At 42.5% G+C, this 22,626-nt stretch overlaps 1 protein-coding gene across 1 annotated transcript in view; it reads right to left on the bottom strand.

Annotated features, from left to right (window-relative positions):
• The window catches only part of LOC110154948 (ubiquitin carboxyl-terminal hydrolase 43-like), a 222,893-nt gene that overhangs the window by 43,453 nt on the left and 156,814 nt on the right, over nt 1–22,626 (bottom strand). The window contains exons 12-13 of the mRNA XM_055152938.1: nt 6,314–6,689; nt 1,026–1,184 (exon numbers count right to left, since the gene is read on the bottom strand). Coding sequence (XP_055008913.1) covers nt 1,026–1,184; nt 6,314–6,689 — 535 coding nt within the window. The remainder of the gene's footprint in view (nt 1–1,025; nt 1,185–6,313; nt 6,690–22,626) is intronic.

The raw sequence follows: 22,626 nt of genomic DNA, 5'->3' as shown, positions 1-22,626 counted from the left end.
GCAGAGAAGAGTGCGCGGAGATTCCGTGCGAATGAACTAGCTACAACACGCAGCAGCAAGCGGACTCTTTCTTTGCCTTGAAAATTACGTTTTCAGACATAGGATATCGCATTCGTGTCCTGAAAAACGTTTGTCTAGTTCTTGGAAATAAAGTACATTTTCATAATAAGCAGAAGTTTCCTGTCCAGGAGTAATTTGTGGACCAGTGCGTCAGTCTTTAGACCCTGCGTCTGCTTCAGTCGCGCCATCGCTGGAATGAATCTACAAGAATCACTTTAGTTTGGCTTTGCTGCTTTTTCCCCTTGTCTTCTTCTTTCAGCGACCTCAAAAACGGACTTTCTTTTGCGGCGAACTGCTCCTGGATTCTTGTCGCCATTGCAACAAACTTTGTGCGAACTGCGAGGAAGATATAGGTCAAAAAAAGCCGCTAAGAACTGTTGCGTTGGTGGAGTAAACAGCGTCTGTGCGTCTTGCGTCTGTGGACTGCGTGACAGACGTACGTAAACCACGTAACGGCAGCGCGCAGGCAAGTCAGTTACGCTAGAAACGTAGGGAGTTTGATTGACAGCCTGTCAGCTCACAGATAACGAGGCAGTGTCGTTATCTATTGGCAAATGTTTAGCCCCACCACGTCCAGAGTTGATGAATTTTTATTCTCTTTTTTTTTGGTCATCATAATTACAAGGCTACTGCACCTCTATAATGCTATCATTGACAATTTGAAACAAAAAAAAATCCTCCATACAACCTTTAAGTGGCCGTTTCTGATTTTCCCCACGTTTTTAAGGAAGTTTTTCACGTTGCAGTACAGAGAGTCGTTGTACCCGCTTCTGCACACGAGCAAACACGTGATAAACCAGGCGGCACGAGGCCCCGGAGGCTTTGTCACGCTCGGCCACGCACCGAGAAAGAAAGAACACCTGCAAGAGCTTTAATGTACCGGAACCACACTGCGTCCGTCGGATGTGGAGTGCCTCTGACTCATCCTTGGCTCTGTGATGAGGGGGGGATTTGCCGGGACTTACCGCTGAGAGAGGAGCTGGCTGACCACACCGGTATGGAGTCCCTGCGCTGGTAGAACAGGAGGTAGGCCCCGCGCGTGCACACCTCCCCCTCCGGAACGCTCTCCACGCTGCTGTCGTCGAAGCTGTACCACTGACCGTCCACCGAGTTCCGACAAAAGGCTGAGGGACGAGAGCGTGAAGTGGTCAGTGGGTGGGCCTTTGTGGTTTTCAATACAATATGGAAGTTTTGAATAGGTTGGAAGCCTTTGTGCGAGGATATTTACAGTACATTTATCATGAAGGAGACCAGCAGAAATGAGAAAAGTATAGTTTTGTAGAATCATTTTGTAGAGTCATTCGTTCATTTGTTTTTCAAAATAAAACCAAAAATAAGAAAACGAAAAAACAACAATTTTCTTCATTATTTGTCTCCAAAACCAAAATGAAAAAACAGATAACGATTTTATTATTTTGTTTTTTTTCAGTTTTTGATTCTGTGTTTAAATGAATAATGGAAAAAAATGGATATTCGTTTACGTGATTTAAACTACGGACTGAACCAGGACTAAAACAGGTCCGGGATCAGACCAGGACTGAGGCCGGGACTAAGTCCAGGACCGGACTGGGACCAGGACCTGGACTGAAACCAGGACTGAGATTGGGACCAGACAGAAACTGAGACCAGGACTGAGGCCGGGAACAGGGCCAGGACTGAGACCAGAACTGAGACTGAGGCTAAGACCAGGAACAGAACCTGGACTGAAACCAGAACTGAGACCAGGGCTAAGACCAGGAACAGGACCAGGACTGAGACGAGGACTGAGACCAGACCTGAGACCAGGGCTAAGACCAGGAACAGGACCAGGACTGAGACCAGACCTGAGACCAGAGCTAAGACCAGGAACAGGACCAGGACTAAAACCAGAACTGAGACCAGGGCTAAGACCAGAACAGACCAGGACTGAGACCAGACTGAGACAGGAAGACCAGGACAGGACCAGGACTGAGACCAGAACTGAGACCAGGGCTAAGACCAGGAACAGGACCAGGACTGAGACCAGAACTGAGACCAGAGCTAAGACCAGGAACAGGACCAGGACTAAAACCAGAACTGAGACCAGGGCTAAGACCAGGAACAGGACCAGGACTGAGACCAGAACTGAGACCAGGGCTAAGACCAGGACAGGACCAGGACTGAGACCAGAACTGAGACCAGGGCTAAGACCAGGAACAGGACCAGGACTGAGACCAGAACTGAGACCAGAGCTAAGACCAGGAACAGGACCAGGACTAAAACCAGAACTGAGACCAGGGCTAAGACCAGGAACAGGACCAGGACTGAGACCAGAACTGAGACCAGAGCTAAGACCAGGAACAGGACCAGGACTGAAACCAGAACTGAGACCAGGGCTAAGACCAGGAACAGGACCAGGACTGAGACCAGAACTGAGACCAGGGCTAAGACCAGGAACAGGACCAGGACTGAGACCAGAACTGAGACCAGGGCTAAGACCAGGAACAGGACCAGGACTGAGACCAGAACTGAGACCAGGGCTAAGACCAGGACAGGACCAGGACTGAGACCAGAGCTGAAAACAGTTTAGTCCTGATTCAGTCCTGGTTCAGTCTATATTTGGCACAAAAGTCCGGCATCACAGTTTAAGTCACGGAAACGGGAAACGGCCGTTATCCATTTTTTTCCCATTCTTCATTTAAACACAAAGTTTTTTCATTTTGGTTTTGGAGACAGATAATGAAGAAAACAGTTGTTTTTTCATTTTCTTATTTTTGGTTTTATATTGAAAAACAAATGAACGAATGACACACGGATTTTGTAGGTTCTGATTTCGGATGAAGTTTGTGATAAAAATTGTACGATTTTAAGTGGGATTAAACACTAAACTCCATCCACAGCCATATTTCAAATAGAGCTGCTAAACTGGGCCATACCTGGAGGACTAACGGGGAGAGTGAGGGGGAGGAGGGGCAGGGTCTGGAGGACTAACCCGGAATTTAGACCAGGAGCGTCAGCAGCACATAACGTAGGCAGAGCTGCTTATGCGTGTACTTTTAAAACTTTCAATTTACACCAGAGGCTACAGAACTGTTCTTGCGACTCCAGCCTCTGTGGATTTAAACACTAAACTTACAGGGTTTATGTATTAATTGTTGATTGGATGAATTATGTTTTAAATCACAATACAAACAACAAAAAGAGGAACGATGTTTTGCAGTGATAATGAGCCGTATCTGCAGTGCTTGTATTAATGAAGATACTCATCATTTAACTTAGTTCGTGTGCTCTACGCATCTTTTCCTTCAGAAGTTGTTCTTGTAAAGTTTCTGTCTGATGTCAGAAAGTGTTTTATATTTGTCCTCTACGGCTGTAAACCTTTCCGTAGTCATTCCCTGAGCTCCTGATGTGATGCATGGTTTTTAAGCAACTGTAGTGGTTTTAGAAAACCTAATTTGAAAGAGCATAGGAAGTTTATTTTGATGATATGTGCCCATTTCCTGTCTTTCCCTGCTAAAAAGCCTGGAGATGCTTCATTGACGCTGTAAAATTAGAACTCCTGTCTAATTTGAGCAGGCATGTAGTGTCATGACGGCCTTGAATTGTGTATGACACTGCTGGTGTAGAGTGTCTGATCGGTTAAAATGGAAAGCCAATACTTGCTCTTATGCTGTGTTACGCTTTGGTGTAAATCGGGAGCAACCCTGGGCTCAAACTGGTGGTCAAAAGTATTCTGTATAATTACAAGTAGCGAGAAGAGCTCTGACTGCACAGATCAGTCTGGTGGTGCCAGCGGAGGTCCTGGGTAATTCATTTGGATTCTGTTGTTGCCAAATGCCGAAGCCTTTTCCCTTCATAAGTGTTTTTTGCAGGAACCAATTGTCTCTGTGCAGCCTTCAAAGGGGCTGAGCACAGCAGCACAGCAGAGCTCCGGTCCTCGTGTGAGTGCCACCAGGTCCCACACTGAGCTGCAGCTGGACTGGGGGCAGTCTGAGCGAGGCTTAAAGGGCCCATCTCATGCAAAATCAACTTTTCAGAGCTTTCTACCTTCTAAGAGTGATGTGTGGGCCTTGTATATGTCGCCAAAGTGTTTTTTAGATTGATTGTGCATTTTTTTTTAACACATTGCAGCGTATTTCTGCCACCCTCCCACGTGACAACCAACTAAAGCTGCTACAACGATGACGTGGCAGCTACACCTCCCCTGCTCCACCGCCTCCACCCGCATCGGCTGACAATTCCCACATGAACACCTAAACAAAAGCGACAGCATAAGCTCACTGTTCTACACTGCAGTGTACATGATATAATAAGTTTATCTGCTAGTGTTTATTAATACTTTACCAATCAGTAATGTTCAGCTGATGTCGATGCGGTGCTTGCGCTTCGTGCACCTCAAAGTCCTCGTCTGATTCCGGGTCCAACACATGTGGCTGCCGCGCTGTATCGCCAGGTTTATTCCTACCACTATCAGGGTGCACGTCTGTCTCCCCCTCCCTCCCTGAGATGGCGGAGGAAGGGTGGCTCACTCAGAGCCTACGTCATGTTTGGAGGGCGGAGCCTGTGCTTTCTCAGGACGGGCGGGGGGGGATGAGTTGTCTTTCAAAGCTCCTGGTCTGTGACTGCCTCCAAGAAATCAGTAAGATTTCATAACTATTGTGTAATGGATGTTCCAAAACCCAAATTGTGCTTGTATATGTGCAGAAGTTACAATGTGAAAAGAGTTATTTTGCATGAGATGGGCAGTTTAATGCTGCATTGTGGGCATCGAGATAACATGTGATATTTGTAATCTTCTGCGCATTTCAAACATTTGACACACATCTTGAGTAATTTTAAGCATTGATGCCCCAGGTGTACGACACCAGAGCTCAAAAATCTTTTTGATCAAATTCCAAACTATCGACTTTGGTCACAGACTGCACGGTGAAAGTAGGTCGAGAGCTTTCACACCGCAGTCGCTCCCACTCCACCTGTTTCAAGAGCTCTTGTTTGGCACAGCTCAGAATGTGACTGTTCACACTGGCAAAAGCATTTTCACGTTGTCACAAACTACCTGTCAAAAGTTTGGACACACCCTCTCATTCAAAGTATTTATACAAATTAGCACCAAAGATATATATTTTTTTCCTTCAAAATATTTTTCGATAAAGCAAAGATTGGCAAATTTGAGGATGTGAATATAAAATATAAACGCTTTTTACTCTACTACATAATTCCATACATCATACTTCATATATTTGATGTCTTCAGTGTGTACAGTGGTCCCTCGTTTATCGCGGGGGTTACGTTCTAAAAATAACCCGTGACAGGAGAAATCCGCGAAGTAGTCAACTTTATATTTTACAATTATTATATCTGTTTTAAGTCTGTAAAATCCCTCACCACACACTTTATACACTTTTCTCACACAGGACAGTTACAACCCTTTTTACATCCTTCTTAAAACTTATTGCTTCTGTTGTCTTTTTGTTATTTTCCTCCTTCTTTATGTAACGAACCGAAGATTCATTTATTCCGTAATGGAGCCTACAGCGCAGAATCCTGCACGGGTCCATTTTTGGAGACCTGCACCCGCAAAGTACAACACCACACCCGCCCGTTAACCCAAGATTATATAACTTTTGCGCTGCCCACGCCATAAACTAAACCAAGACTAAACCAGGACTAACCTAGGACTGATTCCAGGACTGAAGAGGAGGACTAAACCAGGACTGAACTAGGACTAAAACAGGACGATCGGGACAGGCAAGTCTTCATTTGTGCTGCTCTGGTGGGAGGGGCCACGCACAGAGACGCTGCTATGCTAAGCGGCGCAGAAAATTACCAATATTTTAACTGAAAATCTAATTAAAATATTTTACTAGAAAATCAGCCGAGGGCCGGATTAAAGGTTTTGGAAGGCAGGATCTGGCTCCTGGGCCTTATGTTTGACACCCCTGCCTTAGCCAATCAGGCTGTAAAAAAAAAAGCATGTAAAATCGCACCAAAAAAAATCTGCGAAACAGCGAGACCACGAAAGGTGAACCGCGATATAGCGAGAGACGACTGTATAGAAGAAAAAAAAAAAAAAAAAACACCACGCAAACTATTTCTGTTGTTATCTGGACACAGCGAAAGAAAATGTGAATAGTGAGCCACTGCCAGTTTCCTGTCAGAACTGAAGTAGCCTCTAGGATGAGATGAGCGAGAACAAATTCACTCTTAAAACTTTTGCCCACTTAACAGAATTTTATTTTCTTTTGCGATGGAACCTACCAGAACAATGTTAAATTACAGTTATTATCACACTTACCCGTGTAGTGTCCTCCGTGCATGCCTCCGTGGTGGTTACAAACCGCGTACAGGTCGTAGAGGAACTCCGGCGGGGCTGATCCGGGGCTCCTCCGGGCACCCTGCTTCCAGCCCGGCGTCACCGGGTGCTGGAGGTGGGCCGCCGCGTGCTTGGGCGGGTGCTTGGACGGGTGCTGGGGGACGACGTGCGGGGTCATGTCCAGTCCGCTCAGGGGGAAGTGTACCAGCGTGGTGAGCTTGTTCCTCCGCTCGCCCACCTGCCTGAAGCGCTTGAGGTGGAGGATGAGGATGTCCGGCAGGGTCCACAGGCTCATCTGGACCGTGCCCTGCTGCAGCTGCTTACAGTGAGGGCACTTCCACGCGTCGTCTGGGGCCAGCTGAGACCAAACGGAACACAAGAAATGTAAACGAGATGACTAATTTCACAAAAACGCTTACATGCTGCCATTCCGACATCGACATCTGATTGTCGGAGTGGCGGCATTTTTTCCATTCCATTTCCAATCCCTGCATTTTTTAATATTATGCCATTCCAACACAAAAAAGGTATTTATTAAGTTGCGGATTTAGACCTGGTTAAATCCTGGTTTAGTCCTGGTTTAGACCTGGTTTAGACCTGGTTTTACACCTGGCTTTAATCCTGTTTTAAGTCCTGGTTTAGAATTGGTTTAGACCTGGTTTTAGTCCTGGTTTAGTCCTGGTTAAATCCTGGTTTAGAAGTGGTTTTAGTCCTGACTTTAGTCCTGGTTTAGTCCTGGTTTAGACCTGGTTTTAGCCCTGACTTTAGTCCTGGTTTAGACCTGGTTTTAGTCCTGACTTTAGTCCTGGTTTAGTCCTGGTTTAGACCTGGTTTAGTCCTGGTTAATCCTGGTTTAGACCTGGTTTTAGCCCAGACTTTAGTCCTGGTTTAGTCCTGGTTTAGACCTGGTTTAGACCTGGTTTAGTCCTGGTTTAGACCTGGCTTAGTCCTATTTAATCCTGGTTTTAGTCCTGACTTTTGTCCTGGTTTTAGTTCTAGTTTACACCTGGTTTAGTCCTGGTTTAGACTTGGTTAAATCCTGGTTTAGACCTGGTTTTAGTCCTGACTTTAGTCCTGGTTTAGTCCTGGTTTAGACCTGGTTTAGACCTGGTTTAGACCTGGTTTAGTCCTGGTTTTAGCCCTGACTTTAGTCCTGGTTTAGACCTGGTTTAGACCTGGTTTAGACCTGGTTTAGTCCTGGTTTTAGCCTTGACTTTAGTCCTGGTTTAGACCTGGTTTTAGTCCTGACTTTAGTCCTGGTTTTAATTCTAGTTTACACCTGGTTTAATCCTGGTTTAGACCTGGTTAAATCCTGGTTTACACCTGGTTTTAGCCCTGACTTTAGTCCTGGTTTAGACCTGGTTTAGTCCTGGTTTAGTCCTGGTTTAGACCTGGTTTAGACCTGGTTTAGACCTGGTTTAGTCCTGGTTTAGTCCTGGTTTAGTCCTGGTTTAGTCCTGGTTTAGAGCACTATATCATCTTTTTTCACTACTAAACTGTGTATATGCTGTTTTCATAGAATTATCTACAGAAGTCTTTGCAAGAACTGATGTGTGCATATTTTCAACTACCACTTATCTCCGCCCACATCCCTGTACTGAGTTGCATTTATATGTAAAAAAAAAAAAAAAAAAAAGGATTCAGAGTGATACATACAGGGCTCTAAAGTCCCACATATCCACTTTTCAACAATAAAACGAAATAAAAGTTCTTCGGTGAAATGGCACAGTGAAGAGGCGACGGTTTGTTTGTTTGTTCAGCAGTTTTTTTTTTAACAAGAAGATAAAGGTCCCATTTCCATTACTGAGCTGTTTTAGATCAATATTGCGATTTAAAAATAAACGAAAAGTAAAATAATGATCTACTTAGTGTATTAGAGTTTAATTCCGCCCTTTGGCAAGACAGCCCACCCTACTTTCTTCTGGATTAAACTGAGAGAGTAAATCGATAAAGCTGAAAATGCACTTTGAATGTCAACAAAACATTAAAAAGGGGGTATTTTACTTCTACGGATGATTTTTTTCCCAAGTGTTTACATTTGGATTTGACAAAAAGAGGGTTACGTATTAGGCCCCGTCCACACTAGTACGTATTGGGAGTCATTTTCGTTGCGGATGCAGTGTTCGTCCACACTAATCTGTCGGAAAACGGCTCCAGAGACGGAACGATCTGGTGCCCGCAAGTTCCCACGAATTCATTTGAGTACAGATCTGATCCGGCACTGTGTAGACTCCTGAAAACGCTGATACGCTGATGTAGTTCTATGCGCTGTGAAGTAATTCACCGCCAAAACGCTAAGAGGATAGAATATATGTCCATTCATATATACGGGACCGGAACGGAGTTTTGTGACACTAACAACAATTGCTAGCATGCTGACAACACACTTCTGGTTTGGGGATGATAAAAACACTTTATCGTTAAGATGTAGACACTTTACGATGAAAAAGAAAAATGGCACAGCCGCTTCAGTACATTTAATTAGAGCTGAATACATATTTTTATCTTACGGTAAGGTCGTTTTGTGCAAAATTACGAAAAATTGACTCTTGTGAGCTTTAAGGCATGTTAGAATGTTGTGACCTCCTCAAAAGCAGACCTGGAGTTGTGTTTTGTTTCATTCACGCATGTTTAACTCACAAATCTTACATACAGGGATCCCACAGTCATGGAAATCCTGGAAAAGTCACGGAAATTGAAAATGTAATTTTCCAAGCCTAGAAAAGTCATGGAATTTTAGGCCCCGTCCACACTAGTACGTATTCGAGTCGTTTTCGTTGTGGATGCAGTGTTCGTTCACACTAATCCGATTGAAAACGGCTCCAGAGATGGAACGATCTGGTGCCGGCAGCTCCCACAAATTCATTTGAGTACAGATCTGATCCAGCACTGTGTGGACACCTGAAAACGCTGATACACTGATGTAGGTCTGTGCGCCGCGAAGTAATTCACCGCCAAAACGCTAAGAGGTTAGAATATATATGTCCTTTCAATACGGTCTGTGTGTACGACCAAAAGTTTAACATGAACCATCTCCAACGCGATAGAAACACAGAACAGACTCACCATCAGCAGAACACCCCTCTGTCACAGAAAGAACACTCATGTTCCACTGAGTCGTGTCCTTTAGTCCGACAGAAGCTGAACCGCATCAGCGCACAATATCGAGTGTTTTTTGAGTGCTCGATTTATGCAAATTAGCCGTACAGTTTTTAGTTTCTGTAAAACATAAACAAATATGCTCAAAGCTGTGTGGATAGGGAAGACTTGTGGACACAGAAACGACGTGTCTGGATGCAAATCGTTTCGATACCGTGATACAGTGATACGCGGATGTCCGGGCCTGGCTAGAAAAGTTAGACAGTGTACCTTAAAATAAATCCAATGCATTATTCTTCTTAGTTTTGCACTGGATGGCCTTCGTGTAACCAGTCACCTTCAAAACGACTGAAGTGACTGTAGTGTCTTATCCCAGTTTAACCCACAAAACACAGATAAATCACACCGTTTTGAAAGCATCGTGAAATAACTGCTTCTATAACCAGTTCCCTCCGTGGCGGTGGTTATGTAACAAGGCAACGTACTCGATGAAAGTCCATCTACTCACTCGTGATTCACCGAGCGTTATCGCAAGTGTGCTCTAACGCGAGGACACAATGGAGGTATAATGCTTCAGATTTTGTATTATATTTGGAGGAGAAAGGTTATAATCAGTCTCGGACCCATATCTGGCGCGTAATGGGGGTGGAATCGAAAGCGCGCACAAAAGGCTGGCATTGAAGGAGTGATGATTGCAAAGAAAGGAGATGTACAAGTTATACAAATGCACTAGATTCTGAAAGTGGTATGCGAGTGTAGAAGGATACGAATACGAAAAACTTGTAATTTTCTTTTGCTTTAGACGATGTGGCTGTAATAGTTGATGCACTTGCAGTATCTTGAGTCCACCATTTTATTTATTCATTTTTTGCGCTCTTTGGGGTTTTAACTATCACATCACATATTGAAATGATTTATTCACTGAAAACAATGTGATGTTTGATAAGCTTTATTTCTGTTTTTGATGCTCTGGGTCCCTGCTCCCCCTTCAGAGCGCTATCAAAATACAATCAGCATGCATCCCACTAATGAAACTACAGCACATCCCATCAGGTTTGTGAAGCAGTGTACAGTTTTGTATCATGTTTTTGTATAGTTATTGAGAATTGTTGTGTGAGAGTGTGGGTGACGTAGGCTTGTGGGCGGAGCCTTGGACAGAATCTTACAGCAAAACCAAAAGGAGAGTCTGAATAAGTTGGGAGAGATTGTAAAAACAAACATGCATGGATGATATCTAAAGCTTTTTCAGGCAAGTTTATGATGAGGGAGCAATGTTATAACGATAAAAGTTGATTTTGCATGATACTTCCTCTTTAAGCACTTTATAGACGCCATATACAGTAATCTGATTTGGATAAGTATACGTTTTGTTTTGGGTTTCTTTTTGTAATGCCAATTGTTTCATTTAATGTTTGTTTCAGTTGTTTTATATATATTGTTTCATAATAAACCATGACTTCACAATTTTTAATAATCACCATCACAAAAAAAATATTTTTTACTGTTCCTTGTAGTACAGTGGACAGTGTTGGCCTTGTAACTCGTCCCTAAAACTGCAAGTAGTGAACACAAGAGTCTCTTGACTGGCTGAATGTCGATTTCAATGCCCTTTTCAATGTCCCTGTCGATTTTTTCCAAGTACTGTTCCAGTTGACTTGCTCTTCCACATTCTGTACGAACCCACAAGGGTCTGGAATCAGACCATCATAAAAGAAGCCGACTAAGTGAGTGTGAAGTCGCCCATAGCGTTCGGCGTTACTCAAATGAGGCTCGTGATGCTCACGATTACAGGAGCGAATCTGGAGTCAGGCTCTATGTTATGAACAGAATTTTTTTGATGGACAAAAACCAAAAATGCAGGATCATGAAGAGCAGGTTAATAAGAACATTCACAAGACCAAAATGAAGAGGCTCACAGCAGCAGTTACAGAAAGAGGGGCGACAAAATCCTAATGTAAGTCAACTGGAGCCAGAGTCAGAAGGAGCCGGAAGAGCCTCCTGGAGAACTTCCTATTTGGCACACGGCGGCTACAGTGTTAGCTTCGTCCACTCATCTCAACGGTCTATGCAGACCATAGAGCGTGACATCGCCCAAACTTGGGACAGTCCAACCACAGCTACTAATTTGTATCACGTGTTTCTCAGATGTGGAAAACATTCTCGAAACACTCAGAACAAAATCTATTACTTCTTTTGGTTCTGCAAAATTCTACGCTGTTTCTCAGTCCTTTTATGTATTTTTTTTTTCCCTCCTTTTTGTCAAAGTTTGTGGTTGTGGCTGGACAGGTAGCTCATCTAGGAGCTACAGCACACACACTGCACACCACAGAGCTGAGGCACGTGCAGTTTCAACATGAGAAATTGCTGAAGTGCAACACGCCCCGTCTCCAAAGGTATAATCATTACCAGTCAAAATGTTCCAGGTAATGACCACAGAGATAATCCTGTGGCGGAACATCAGAAAAGTTACATAGTGTACCTTTTACATGATTGTCTAATTTAATGACAAGCCCAAAGACATGATTCTTACTCTCTGAAACAGTTTTCTACCATGTTATTACTCTGTTCCCTAATCAAAAACACCTCTTCTCTAATCAAAAACACGCCTGAAGAGGTTTTAGAAGTCGACTTTCTCTAAAATCTCATCTCTTCATGTAGGGATAGAACTGTCAACCTTCACATCAGTGGCACACTTGCTTTCCTAGAGCCAGACACCTTCGTTACAGTTATATTTACCTTGACATGTCGGGGCTGCTGTAGCTCTGAGAGATGTTCAGAACTCCCAGCCGGCAGACACAACATGTCAAGGTAAGTACATTTCTCGAACAGAGTCGTCTGCCTGAAGGAAAACTAATTGAAGACAAGATTTATGCTGCCGACAGCGTCTCATCAGAGGGCAAACGCTCTACCGACTGAGCCACAGCGGTGATCACTGTGGCCGCCCCACTCTCCAATACATCCCGTTTATTTATGGAGAACAGTTTTACAACAGTTTTAAGTGCTGCACAGTAGTTCACATAAAAAAAAGATTCTTTATTCAGCTCCACCATCATTATTAAGAAAATATAAAACAGTAAAACCAAATAAGAACTGGAATAAATACATAATAATAAAAATAAACTAAGATATAGAACAATAAAATAAGACAATACGTTCAAATAAAAAAATTGAATAGAGACAGTAAAAGCGATAAAGCGCACAAAAGACAACAGAACTGGCTTTACAGACAAGCTAAAAAGTGTGGTACTAGAGTCGTAGTACTTGAGGCCGGTCTCGAGACCTTTTTATGGTCTTGGGTCTCGTCTTGGACTCGGTCTTGTCTCGGATTCGAGGTCTGACACTTGTCGAGCGTGATCATATTTCATTACAGCTGCCAATTGACTTCTTACCATGACATGGTTGAAGTTTGTCTAATAAAAGCGCACAAATGCATCTGTGTTTGTCACAACGTGCGTTTGGTAAATGTGCAGAGGTTGATAAATACCGCTGCAAAACCAATAAGAGAATGTTACTCCAGTTAGGAACTTGAAAAAACAGGTTTAAAAGCCAACCCACTTTCTTCACTTTCTTTACAGTTTTGTGTAAAGTGCCAGTGGAAGTGATCTTAAAGAAGTGGTTCTCAAACTGTGGGTGGGGGTCCAAAAAAGGGGCACAGAGTGTCTCAGTGCAGCACAGTTTGCTTGGTTTATTTTATGCCTAAATTAACATGAATGAAAAACACAACAACATTATGGAATGGGGATTAAACTACTGAACATAGGTTCGATTTTCATACTCTTACTCATTTTGTGCTAATCTCCATGGCAAAGATAAAAGTCTAACAAAGCCTCAGACAGAGCAGAGCCTACAGTTAGCATCACACTCCCAGGCAATGTTGGCGAAGTAAAGTATCAAAAGTACAATAAATACAGTACAGAAAATACAATACTCTACATACAAGAGGTGGAGTAGAGAAATTTCAAAGCTACGATGACAAAAGGAGCATTCATTTGACACAAGGTTATAAATTGCATAGGGGGGAGTCGTTATGGAGGTGTTTGGTCCACTGTCGAAGCGGAGAGAGATTTTATAATGAATCCGGGCTCTATTTTAAGGCCCATTAAGTACTATAAGAAAAGCTCCCTCAGTTTTAACAAGCGGCTTTTGTACACCCAGAGTTCACGCAAAATGTCAGAATAATTTTATTATCCCATATTTGCTAAATACTTGTGTGATATTCTAGGCCTATGAGTTAACCATTTATGTACTACAATTCTTTGATTTATAATGTACCAATCACTTGTCACTTGTTGAATAACCTCTGTGTGTTTGACAACTGTGTGCAGTGTCCTATCGCTCTAGTGAACCTCGAGATGATTCCTCACATGAAGCCAACTTCCACTGTCACACATGCAAGAGTTATGATGGTGTCTGACCTAAGACACCTCCTGTTTGTACTATGCATAGCTGCACCAGTTTCTTATTATGTCTTTGCTGGTTTCCCCTTCCCCTTGAGAATTATCATTCTGTAACTAGGGCCTCCTAATGAAATAAAAAGAGGAGAACGGCCTTGAGTCATCAGAACGTGTGGAGACTGTTGGTCTGATGCCCACTCTCTGCCCGTTCTCCTCACGAGTAAAACTGAATTAATCTCTTGTCTTTCTTCTTGTTTTTAATGTTTAGATAAACCTAACACAAATAAAGGTCCGTCTTCTACTGAATGTTAACAAGTCCAACGCTCCTCGCAAAAAAACATACATTTTTAATACAATGGACTTAATATGAAAACTAAACTTGACCTTTGGACTTAAAAAAAAAAAAATTTATACAGTTTTGTTTAAGACTAACTGCTAATGGGATTTCAAAGTGTGATTTATTCAACCCCAAAGACTTGGTTCTTATCTGCCAAAAGCTAAAAGATCATAATGTTTAAAAATGTAATTTTTAAAGAGGCGGTTTTATGTTAAACTTATTTTTCAGAGTTTCTACAATGTTATAACTTTGTTCTCTCATCGAAAACTTGCCGGAAAAGTTTTTTAAATGTCATCTGTGCATGTTTGAGTAATCTAGTGATCTCTCTTGAGCCCTATTCACACTTTTAGTTTTAAGGTTCTGTGCAATGCTCCCGAGTTCACGTGGGAGTGATTGACAGGTGGATTAGCCAATCACAGACAAGCATGGTCCATCCGTTTTACAGCTCAAAAACACCTAGAAAAACAGGCATTCTGACTGTAAGCGGGGTCGCCTCTCCACAGATCTGACCTGTAACTCGGTCTGGTTTGGACGTCATGAAGATAGAAAGGTTTAGTGACATACCTTGAAACATTCCAGACAAAGCAAGAACATATCCAAGGATTCAAGCATTTGACGGACCCTTCTAACTAAGACAAGTTCTGGTCAGGTTGTCAGAAATTAAAGGTCAGACAAAAGTCTAACAAAGCCTCAGACAGAGCAGAGCCTACAGTTAGCATCACACTCCCAGGGAATATTGACGACAAGTATCAAAAGTACAATAAAAACTATACAGAAAATACAATACGCTACATAGAAGAGGTGGGGTAAAGAAATTTCAAAGCAAAATGACTAAAGGAGCATTGGTCTGGTTTGGTCGCCATGAAGATAAAAAGGTTTAATGACACACCTTGAAACATTCCAGACAAAGCAATAACATCTTCATGAAGAAAAGCATTTGACGGACCCTCCACCAAAAAATGTTACACAATGCACCTTCATGCGATACTTCTTCTTGAGAATTACTGTGGTTACGTTCACGTCACTGCAGCCTGAAGTGACCCAAATCAGATTTTTTCACCCCTATGCTCCTGTATTTGAACATTTAATGACAGTCTGAACGACACAGATCTGATTTTTTCAAATGTGACTCAGGCCACTTGGATATGTGCTCCTAAAACCGATACATATCCAATCTTTTGACATGCAACTTCTGTCTGCAGGTGCTAGTTATCGCACAGTAGCTGGCCAGGTCCCATCTGACCTGGCCTGGCTATTGTGCGGTATCTAGCACCTGTTGCGCGCCAATACACCCCAACGCGACACATTTGCTCACCGAAATAAGCCGCTGAAGACGTGTTTCCTCCTGTGAGAGTTGTACAAGTAGGCACTCACAAAAGTTCACAAACGTTCCTCTCGTCGTACAAAAATTGTGTATGAGTCCGTGTGAGTGAAGCAGTGAAGCACATCACAATCCCACCGCTCTTGGCTGCGACTCCACACCCGCACGTTCCTTTCTACAAACGCTGCTGCCGCTGCCCCACAAAACTCCATGGCCAAAAACCTCGTCCTTCTCCTTCTCAATCTCCTCCTTAAAACAAATAACGCTACGTTTATATGATGATGGTCTGAACAGAAGACGCAAAAGTGGCATTATGTCTTTACTTTTTATTCTGTGTTTAAACGAGCATTTTTGGGAGTAAATTGGCGTGCATACGGTGACACAAAAGGGCGTGGAATTTGACTGGGTAGGAATGCCAGGCGGTTCGGTGGTGACGCTAGACGGTGATGTTTGTAACGTAAACATGTACGCGACGTGAGCAGATCTGACCAGAGTTTTGCATCTTGGGCAGTGTAGACGGAAACGCTACGGTGGAGCATATTCAACTTTTCCACTCTGGAGGGTGGTTATAGACTTCTGTGTTTTTAAGCCCCAAAAATGCCATCACCGTTTAAACAAAAGGCAATTCCGATAAAATATTTAGTCATTTTTACCCGCAAGCTCATGTAAACAGACCCTACGCCAGGTGTCTCCAACCTGTAGCTCGGGAGCTACTAGTAGCTCTCCACCCCCTTCCAAGTAGCTCGCCAACGGATTTTGGAATTACACCATTGTGCTGAATAACAAAACATTGGTTAATTACATGCCGATTATCACTGCAAATGTATAATTTTGAAGCCCAACTTTGTGCAATAATAAACGGACAGAGGTTTATGTTTTATAAGCATCTAACTGTACCCAAAGCCTCGCCCGCTTGCTTTCTTACAATCATCTCAATTTCTTGCAGCCTTTTTGTTTTCTAAAGGTAGCTCATCTGAGAAAAAAAGTCTGGAGACCCTTGCTACAGACAACAACTTTAACATCCCCAGGTACTCAATTCTCGCGTCGTTTTTTTAGTCGACTTCCATAAACCCTGAGCGCGCTTGCTGAGTGTCGTCGCTGTGTCCTCCAGTGTGCATGCGGGACACTTTTGGGGCGTTTAAAATTCACACTGGAGATCACAATCAAGTTAATCGGAAATGTGAACGACCTTGCCAAAAAATTGGACTTCACAAAAAAATCCTATGTGTACTTTTAGTAACAAAATGGAGTACTTATTCCACCACTGCTTGTGACTGTATTCAATTTGTGTTATTTGAGCTGGACCGGCCCTGGAGACAGTTTGTTAGACGTTGTTAGGAGGACGCCAAAGAACCCAAACAGAGGACAAAACTTTTCTTTGTAAAGTCATTAGCTTAATGAGTGAGTCCTCGGAGACGCTTTTGGGACAGAAATAAAGAGAGAAGGATTCATGTTTCACGCTTCGGAAATCCAGACTTTATTAAGGTCGTGTTGATGTCCGGGCTTTTAATCTCCTTCTGGACTCTTTCCACTTAGTATTCCAAAGGCTATGAAGTTAATGACCAACCGTGTAACTTTTCCGATGGAGGAAAAGGCCACCTGCTTTTTTCCATGAAGTATGTATGGCATTAAAGAGCCCACATTATTTTTGGATCTATGTTATATATTTCCATATCACAAACATACTGTACATGGAGAATCCGTTCAGTTCGTTCAATTGTTTTTCAAAGTAAAACCAAAAAAATGAGAAAATTGAAAAACAACAATTTTCTTCATTATTTGTTTCCAAAACCACCCCGGCCGATTGTGCTCTGCGGACACCCTGATCCACAGGTTCAGGGTCCTGTCTGTGTCTCTCAAGACCAAGATTAGTCCAAGATTAAACCTGGTTAGACCTGGTGCAGACCTGGTTCAGACCTGGTTTAGACCTGGTTTAGTCCTGGTTCAGTCCTGGAATCAGTCCTGTTTTAGTCCTAGTTCAGTCCTGGTTTAGGCCTCCTGGTTCAATGCTGGTTCAGTCCTAGTTTAGTCCTGGTTCAGTTCTGGAATCAGTCCTGTTTTAATCCTGTTTTATTTTAGTCCTGTTTTAGTCCTGGTTCAGTTTTGAAAAACGAATGAACGAATGATAGACGGATTCTGGAGTTGTGTTTTTTGTTTCATTCACACATGTTTAATACACAAACCCTACATATTTAGGATGAGTTCTACTCTGTTCAACCTTGTGATGTTACATGTGCTCCTCTGTGTTTTTAAACTCCACACACTTTCACTAGAATCATTTGGTTGAAACTCCTGACATCTACTAAACAAAAGTCAAAAGGTAACAACACAAGGTGGATTCATATTTCACACTGAACACTTCCGGAATACAGACTTTATTATGGTCGTGTTGATGTCCGGGCTTTTTCATCTCCTTCCAGTTAGTGTTTCAAAGACTATGAAGTTAAAGATGCACAGCGTAACTTTTCTGATTTGGTATACACCAAACTCTTTGCTCTTTGCTTTGCCTCGGATGTTTCATAGTACCTGATTAAACGTATTTATCTATACTGATGATGACAAGGAGGTGGAGCAAAAAAAGTAACGTGTGTCACTACAAAGGAAGTCTGTAAGCCTCCAGCCGAGCCCTGCACCTCACAGGCCTTTGAAGTACATGCATCTTTTGTGTTCCTGCAACGATGAGTTTCAACAACAACTGATTATATATATATATATATATATATATATATATATATATATATATATATATATATATATATATATATATATATATATATTTTTTTTTTTTTTAAACTGCATTCATAAGTGAGTTTTGCAACAGCAAGTAATTTCCAACTTCACGCAGGCCTAATTGAGGAGACTTTTAACATAACTGAACATCAGTAGGTCACCAGGACTAAACCAGGACTAAACCAGCACTAAACCAGATCTAAAGCAGGTCTAAACCAGGATTAAACCAGGTCTAAACCAGGACTAAACCAGGTCTAAACCAGGACTAAACCAGGACTAATCTTAGACTTGAGAGAGAGCGAGAACCCTGAGCCTGTGGAGCAGGGTGTCTGCAAAGCGTGATTGGGCGACGGCTACGTTTAGACCCATGGAGTGAGGGGCTCTGTGCCAGTCTTTTCAACTGCGGTCACCTGACGGTCTACGTGGGTGCACCTACGTGGGGGCCTGTTCCGACAAAGTCCTGGGATCAGTCCTGGTTTTTTGTCCTGATGGTTTAGTCCTGGATCAGTCTTGGGATCAGTCCTGGTTTAGTCCTTCTGGTTCACTCCTGGGATCAGTCCTGGTTTAGTCCTGGATCAGTCCTGGGTTCAGTCCTGGTTTAGTCCTTCTGGTTCACTCCTGGGATCAGTCCTGGTTTAGTCCTGGATCAGTCCTGGGTTCAGTCCTGGTTTAGTCCTTCTGGTTCACTCCTGGGATCAGTCCTGGTTTAGTCCTGGGATCAGTCCTGGTTCAGCTCTGGTTTAGTCCTCCTGGTTCAGTCCTGGGATCAGTCCTGGATTAGTCCTGGATCAGACATGGGATCGGTCCTGGTTTAGTCCTAATGGTTTAGTCCTGGGATCAGTCTTGGGATCAGTCTTGGGATCAGTCCAGGTTTAGTCCTGGTTTAGTCTGTTTGTGTCGTGCCTCCCCAGTGGCTCTTTTTTTGTGTGTAATTTGTATGTGAGACACTAGAGGTCACTATCGACCAATGGTTTGTGATTATCAGTTTTTTTCTCAGCTCTCGGGCATTTGTATTTTCCTTTTGATTTATCCTTATAACCACTCAGAGTTATTGTTTAGTTGAATTGGGAATTTATGATTTATTCTGTTATGTAATAAACCCTTTGGTTTATTATTGCACTTACTTACATTTACTTTATTAAAGCCACTTAATTTACATCACATCTTGTTTGTGTTACTTTCTTTTGTCCCTGGTGATCTGTGTTTGCAAATCTGTGCCTTGTGTCACCATGGAAACTGCTGAACGTTCCACCACATCACACATTAATGTAGAAATGAAAAAAACTAAAAATATTCAAACTACAAGCCTGTAATATGAAACCTAAACGTGCTGTACCTGACTTTTACTGTCTAGAAAATATGAAAACCAGAGCTAGTTTGCAGTGGTCCAACTTCACAGAGAACTTGGTCCAAGCAGGAATCGATCTGACCTTCAGCCGGGAGTGTTCAGACCAGCGAGCCACGTTATTTATTCACCTAAATGAGTTAGTTATGTAAGACCTTTTCATCATAACTTTCAGGGACCGGAGCGGAGCTTTGCGACGCTACAACAATAGCTGGCATGCTGACAACACACTTCTGGTTTGGGGATGATAAAAACACTTTAATGTTAAGATGTAGACACTTTACTTATTTTACTTTATGATGAAAAAGAAAAATGGCAGTACATTTAATAAGCACTGAACGCATATTTTTATCTTATAGTAATGTAGTTTTGTGCAAAATTTAAGGTTCTATATTACAGAAAATTGACTCTTGTGAGCGTTAAGGCATGTTAGAATGTTGTGACCTCCTCAAAAGCAGACCTGGAGTTGTGTTTTGTTTCATTCCGTCATGCAAATCCTGGAAAAGTCATAAAAATTGAAAATGTCATTTTCCAAGCCTGAAAAAGTCATGGAATTTCAGGCCCCGTCCACACTAGTACGTATTCGAATCGTTTTCGTTGTGGATGCAGTGTTCGTTCACACTAATCCGATTGAAAACGGCTCCAGGGATGGAACGATCTGGTGCCGCCAGCTCCCACGAATTCATCTGAGTACAGATCTGATCCGGGACTGTGTGGACGCCTAAAAACACTGATACACTGATGTAGGTCTATGCGCCGCGAAGTACAGGTGCATTTTGATATTAAAAGGAATCACAGTATGTGTTACTCAGCAATGCTCCTGACTACGGGAGCCGTAATGCTGCAAGTGGTGCGGCTTTGTAATTTACTAAAGTCGTACTAAGACACCCCAATAAATTCATGTATAAGGTGCACTGGATTATAAGGCGCTCAGTCGTTTTTTGATTAAATTAAAGGCTTTTAAGTGCGGCCTATAGTGCGGAAAATGCGGTACATCGGGGAAACAGGGAGGGCGTTCAGTACACAAAAAAGGAACATAGGACAGAATGCGAGAAAGGAAACAGCGAAGGCGAAACATGAGCAACAAAACACAAAGCAGAACAGGAACTCAAATCGGCATCTCTGACAACTGTAAAAGAGAGAAGCACATTATGGACTGGGACAGAGCAAACATCATTGGAACAGAGGAAAACAAACACCGTCGCTGGATTAAAGAGGCAATCGAAATACGGAAACGTGCCCATGGAGATTATAAACCGGGACGAGGGGGCTTTTTTGCTCTCACACACCTGGGATACTGTCATGAGGAAGTGGGACTGCAGATGTTTGCCTGTTTAAATGAGCTGACGGGACACGTCACAGCAACATCAGGTGACTCTGAGGAAACTGTCAGCTATGAAAAACAAACTCTTGGTCTGAAAAAAAGAAGCTAATAACATCCAGGTCTGTTTGTGATGAGGGAACGACATTACAACAGATCAGAAACTAGAGTAATATTGGCCCTTTAACGCGAATGTCCTCATAAAACGTATAGAATTCTGTAAAATGTACAGAACTCACTGAGCACCAATAATCCAGTGTACTGTCTGAACGGCTGGTAAGGGGATACATTACTCAACATCTGTGCAGTGTAATTGTAGTGTCTTGAACAGTAGAGCTGTGGCGCCCTCTGCTGGAGACAACAACAACAACAACAACAAAGGAGCTTTAGAATGTACTTGATGATTAGTGAAGGAAAATACTATATATTTTCCGGATATATTGTGAATTCTAGTCAAATGCAAAGCTTTTAATTCAATTTAATTTTATAAAGAGACAATATTAAGGTATTTTCTGATCTCTGTTATTACATTTCGTTTTGTAATGTGTCTGTGAGTTTGAGTTCTTCTCTCAAATGGAAACACTCTCTTCCACCTTGTGATGTCATGTGGTAATACAGGAAGTGCTCCACTCTGTTTTTACACTCCACGCACCTTCGCTAGAATCATTTGGATCATTTCAGCCCTGGAATTTCCAAACTCTCCCAAACAAAAAGGAGCTGTTAACTTTAAAACTACGACTTCTCCTTCACAAGGTGCATTTTGAGCTTTGGAGACGTAGGCCCCGTTTACACATACACAATTTTTAAAAACAGATATATTTCCCTTCGTTTGTACCCATCTTTTACATGCAAGAAGCGACTCTGCCTCTGAAAACGAACCTTTCTAAAAACTTCGGCTGCAGTGGAGATTCTGGAAAACTACGATTTGCATTTGCGCACACAGCTGATGAATCATATCTATATCGAACAGAGACGAATGAGGCTTAGTAATTTTACCACTTCTCCCTCCTTCTCGAAGACCCAGTCGCCCTTACCGCCAATATCGCCGGTTTTATATCTGACCTCGACCTCGATTTTGGGTCCGACCAGTGCTCGATGGCGTATTTATGCAGGCTGATGTAAATGAAAACTTTTTTTGAAAACGTTGCTATGTTCACGATGTTATTTTGGAAAACTGACTCAACATACCCGGCTCTGTGTAAACGTAGCTGTAGACACACTGATAATAAAAGATTGCTCAGACTTGTTTGTGTGTATCAGCAGTAGAGGGCGCCGTGGGGTGGGTTGTATTTTTGAGGACCCCTCCTGTGTTCCTCAGGTGTTGCAATCCGGTGAAACACACAGTTTGTTGACGCCGTGCTTGGAGTCTTTGTACGATTTGAACCTTTTTGATCCATAGATGAACTTTTAACTTTTGTAACTAATAACCCCATTTGTGTGCACTGTTGGGCAAGTTACATTAAAACTGTAATGCGTTATTTATTACTTATTACTGTCATTTCACAGTAATTCGTTACATTACAATATTACTGCATTTAAAATGTAAAGCATTACATTACTATTGCATTACTTTAAGTTACTCTCACCAAAATAACTGCGAAAAAGCTTAACTTTTGAGCCGTATATGGACTGAACCAGGACTAAACAAGGTCTAAACCAGAGCTGAACCAGAGCTGAACCAGGACTAAACCAGGACTATAACAGGACTAACCTCAGACTGATTCCAGGACTGAAGAGGAGGACTAAAC

This window comes from Boleophthalmus pectinirostris, unplaced genomic scaffold, assembly GCF_026225935.1.
Source record: "Boleophthalmus pectinirostris isolate CB_2022bp ecotype Guang Dong unplaced genomic scaffold, ASM2622593v1 HiC_scaffold_17, whole genome shotgun sequence".
Taxonomy (NCBI): domain Eukaryota; kingdom Metazoa; phylum Chordata; class Actinopteri; order Gobiiformes; family Gobiidae; genus Boleophthalmus; species Boleophthalmus pectinirostris.
Note: the sequence above shows the minus strand (reverse complement) of the source record. Positions and strands in the feature narration are given on the sequence as shown.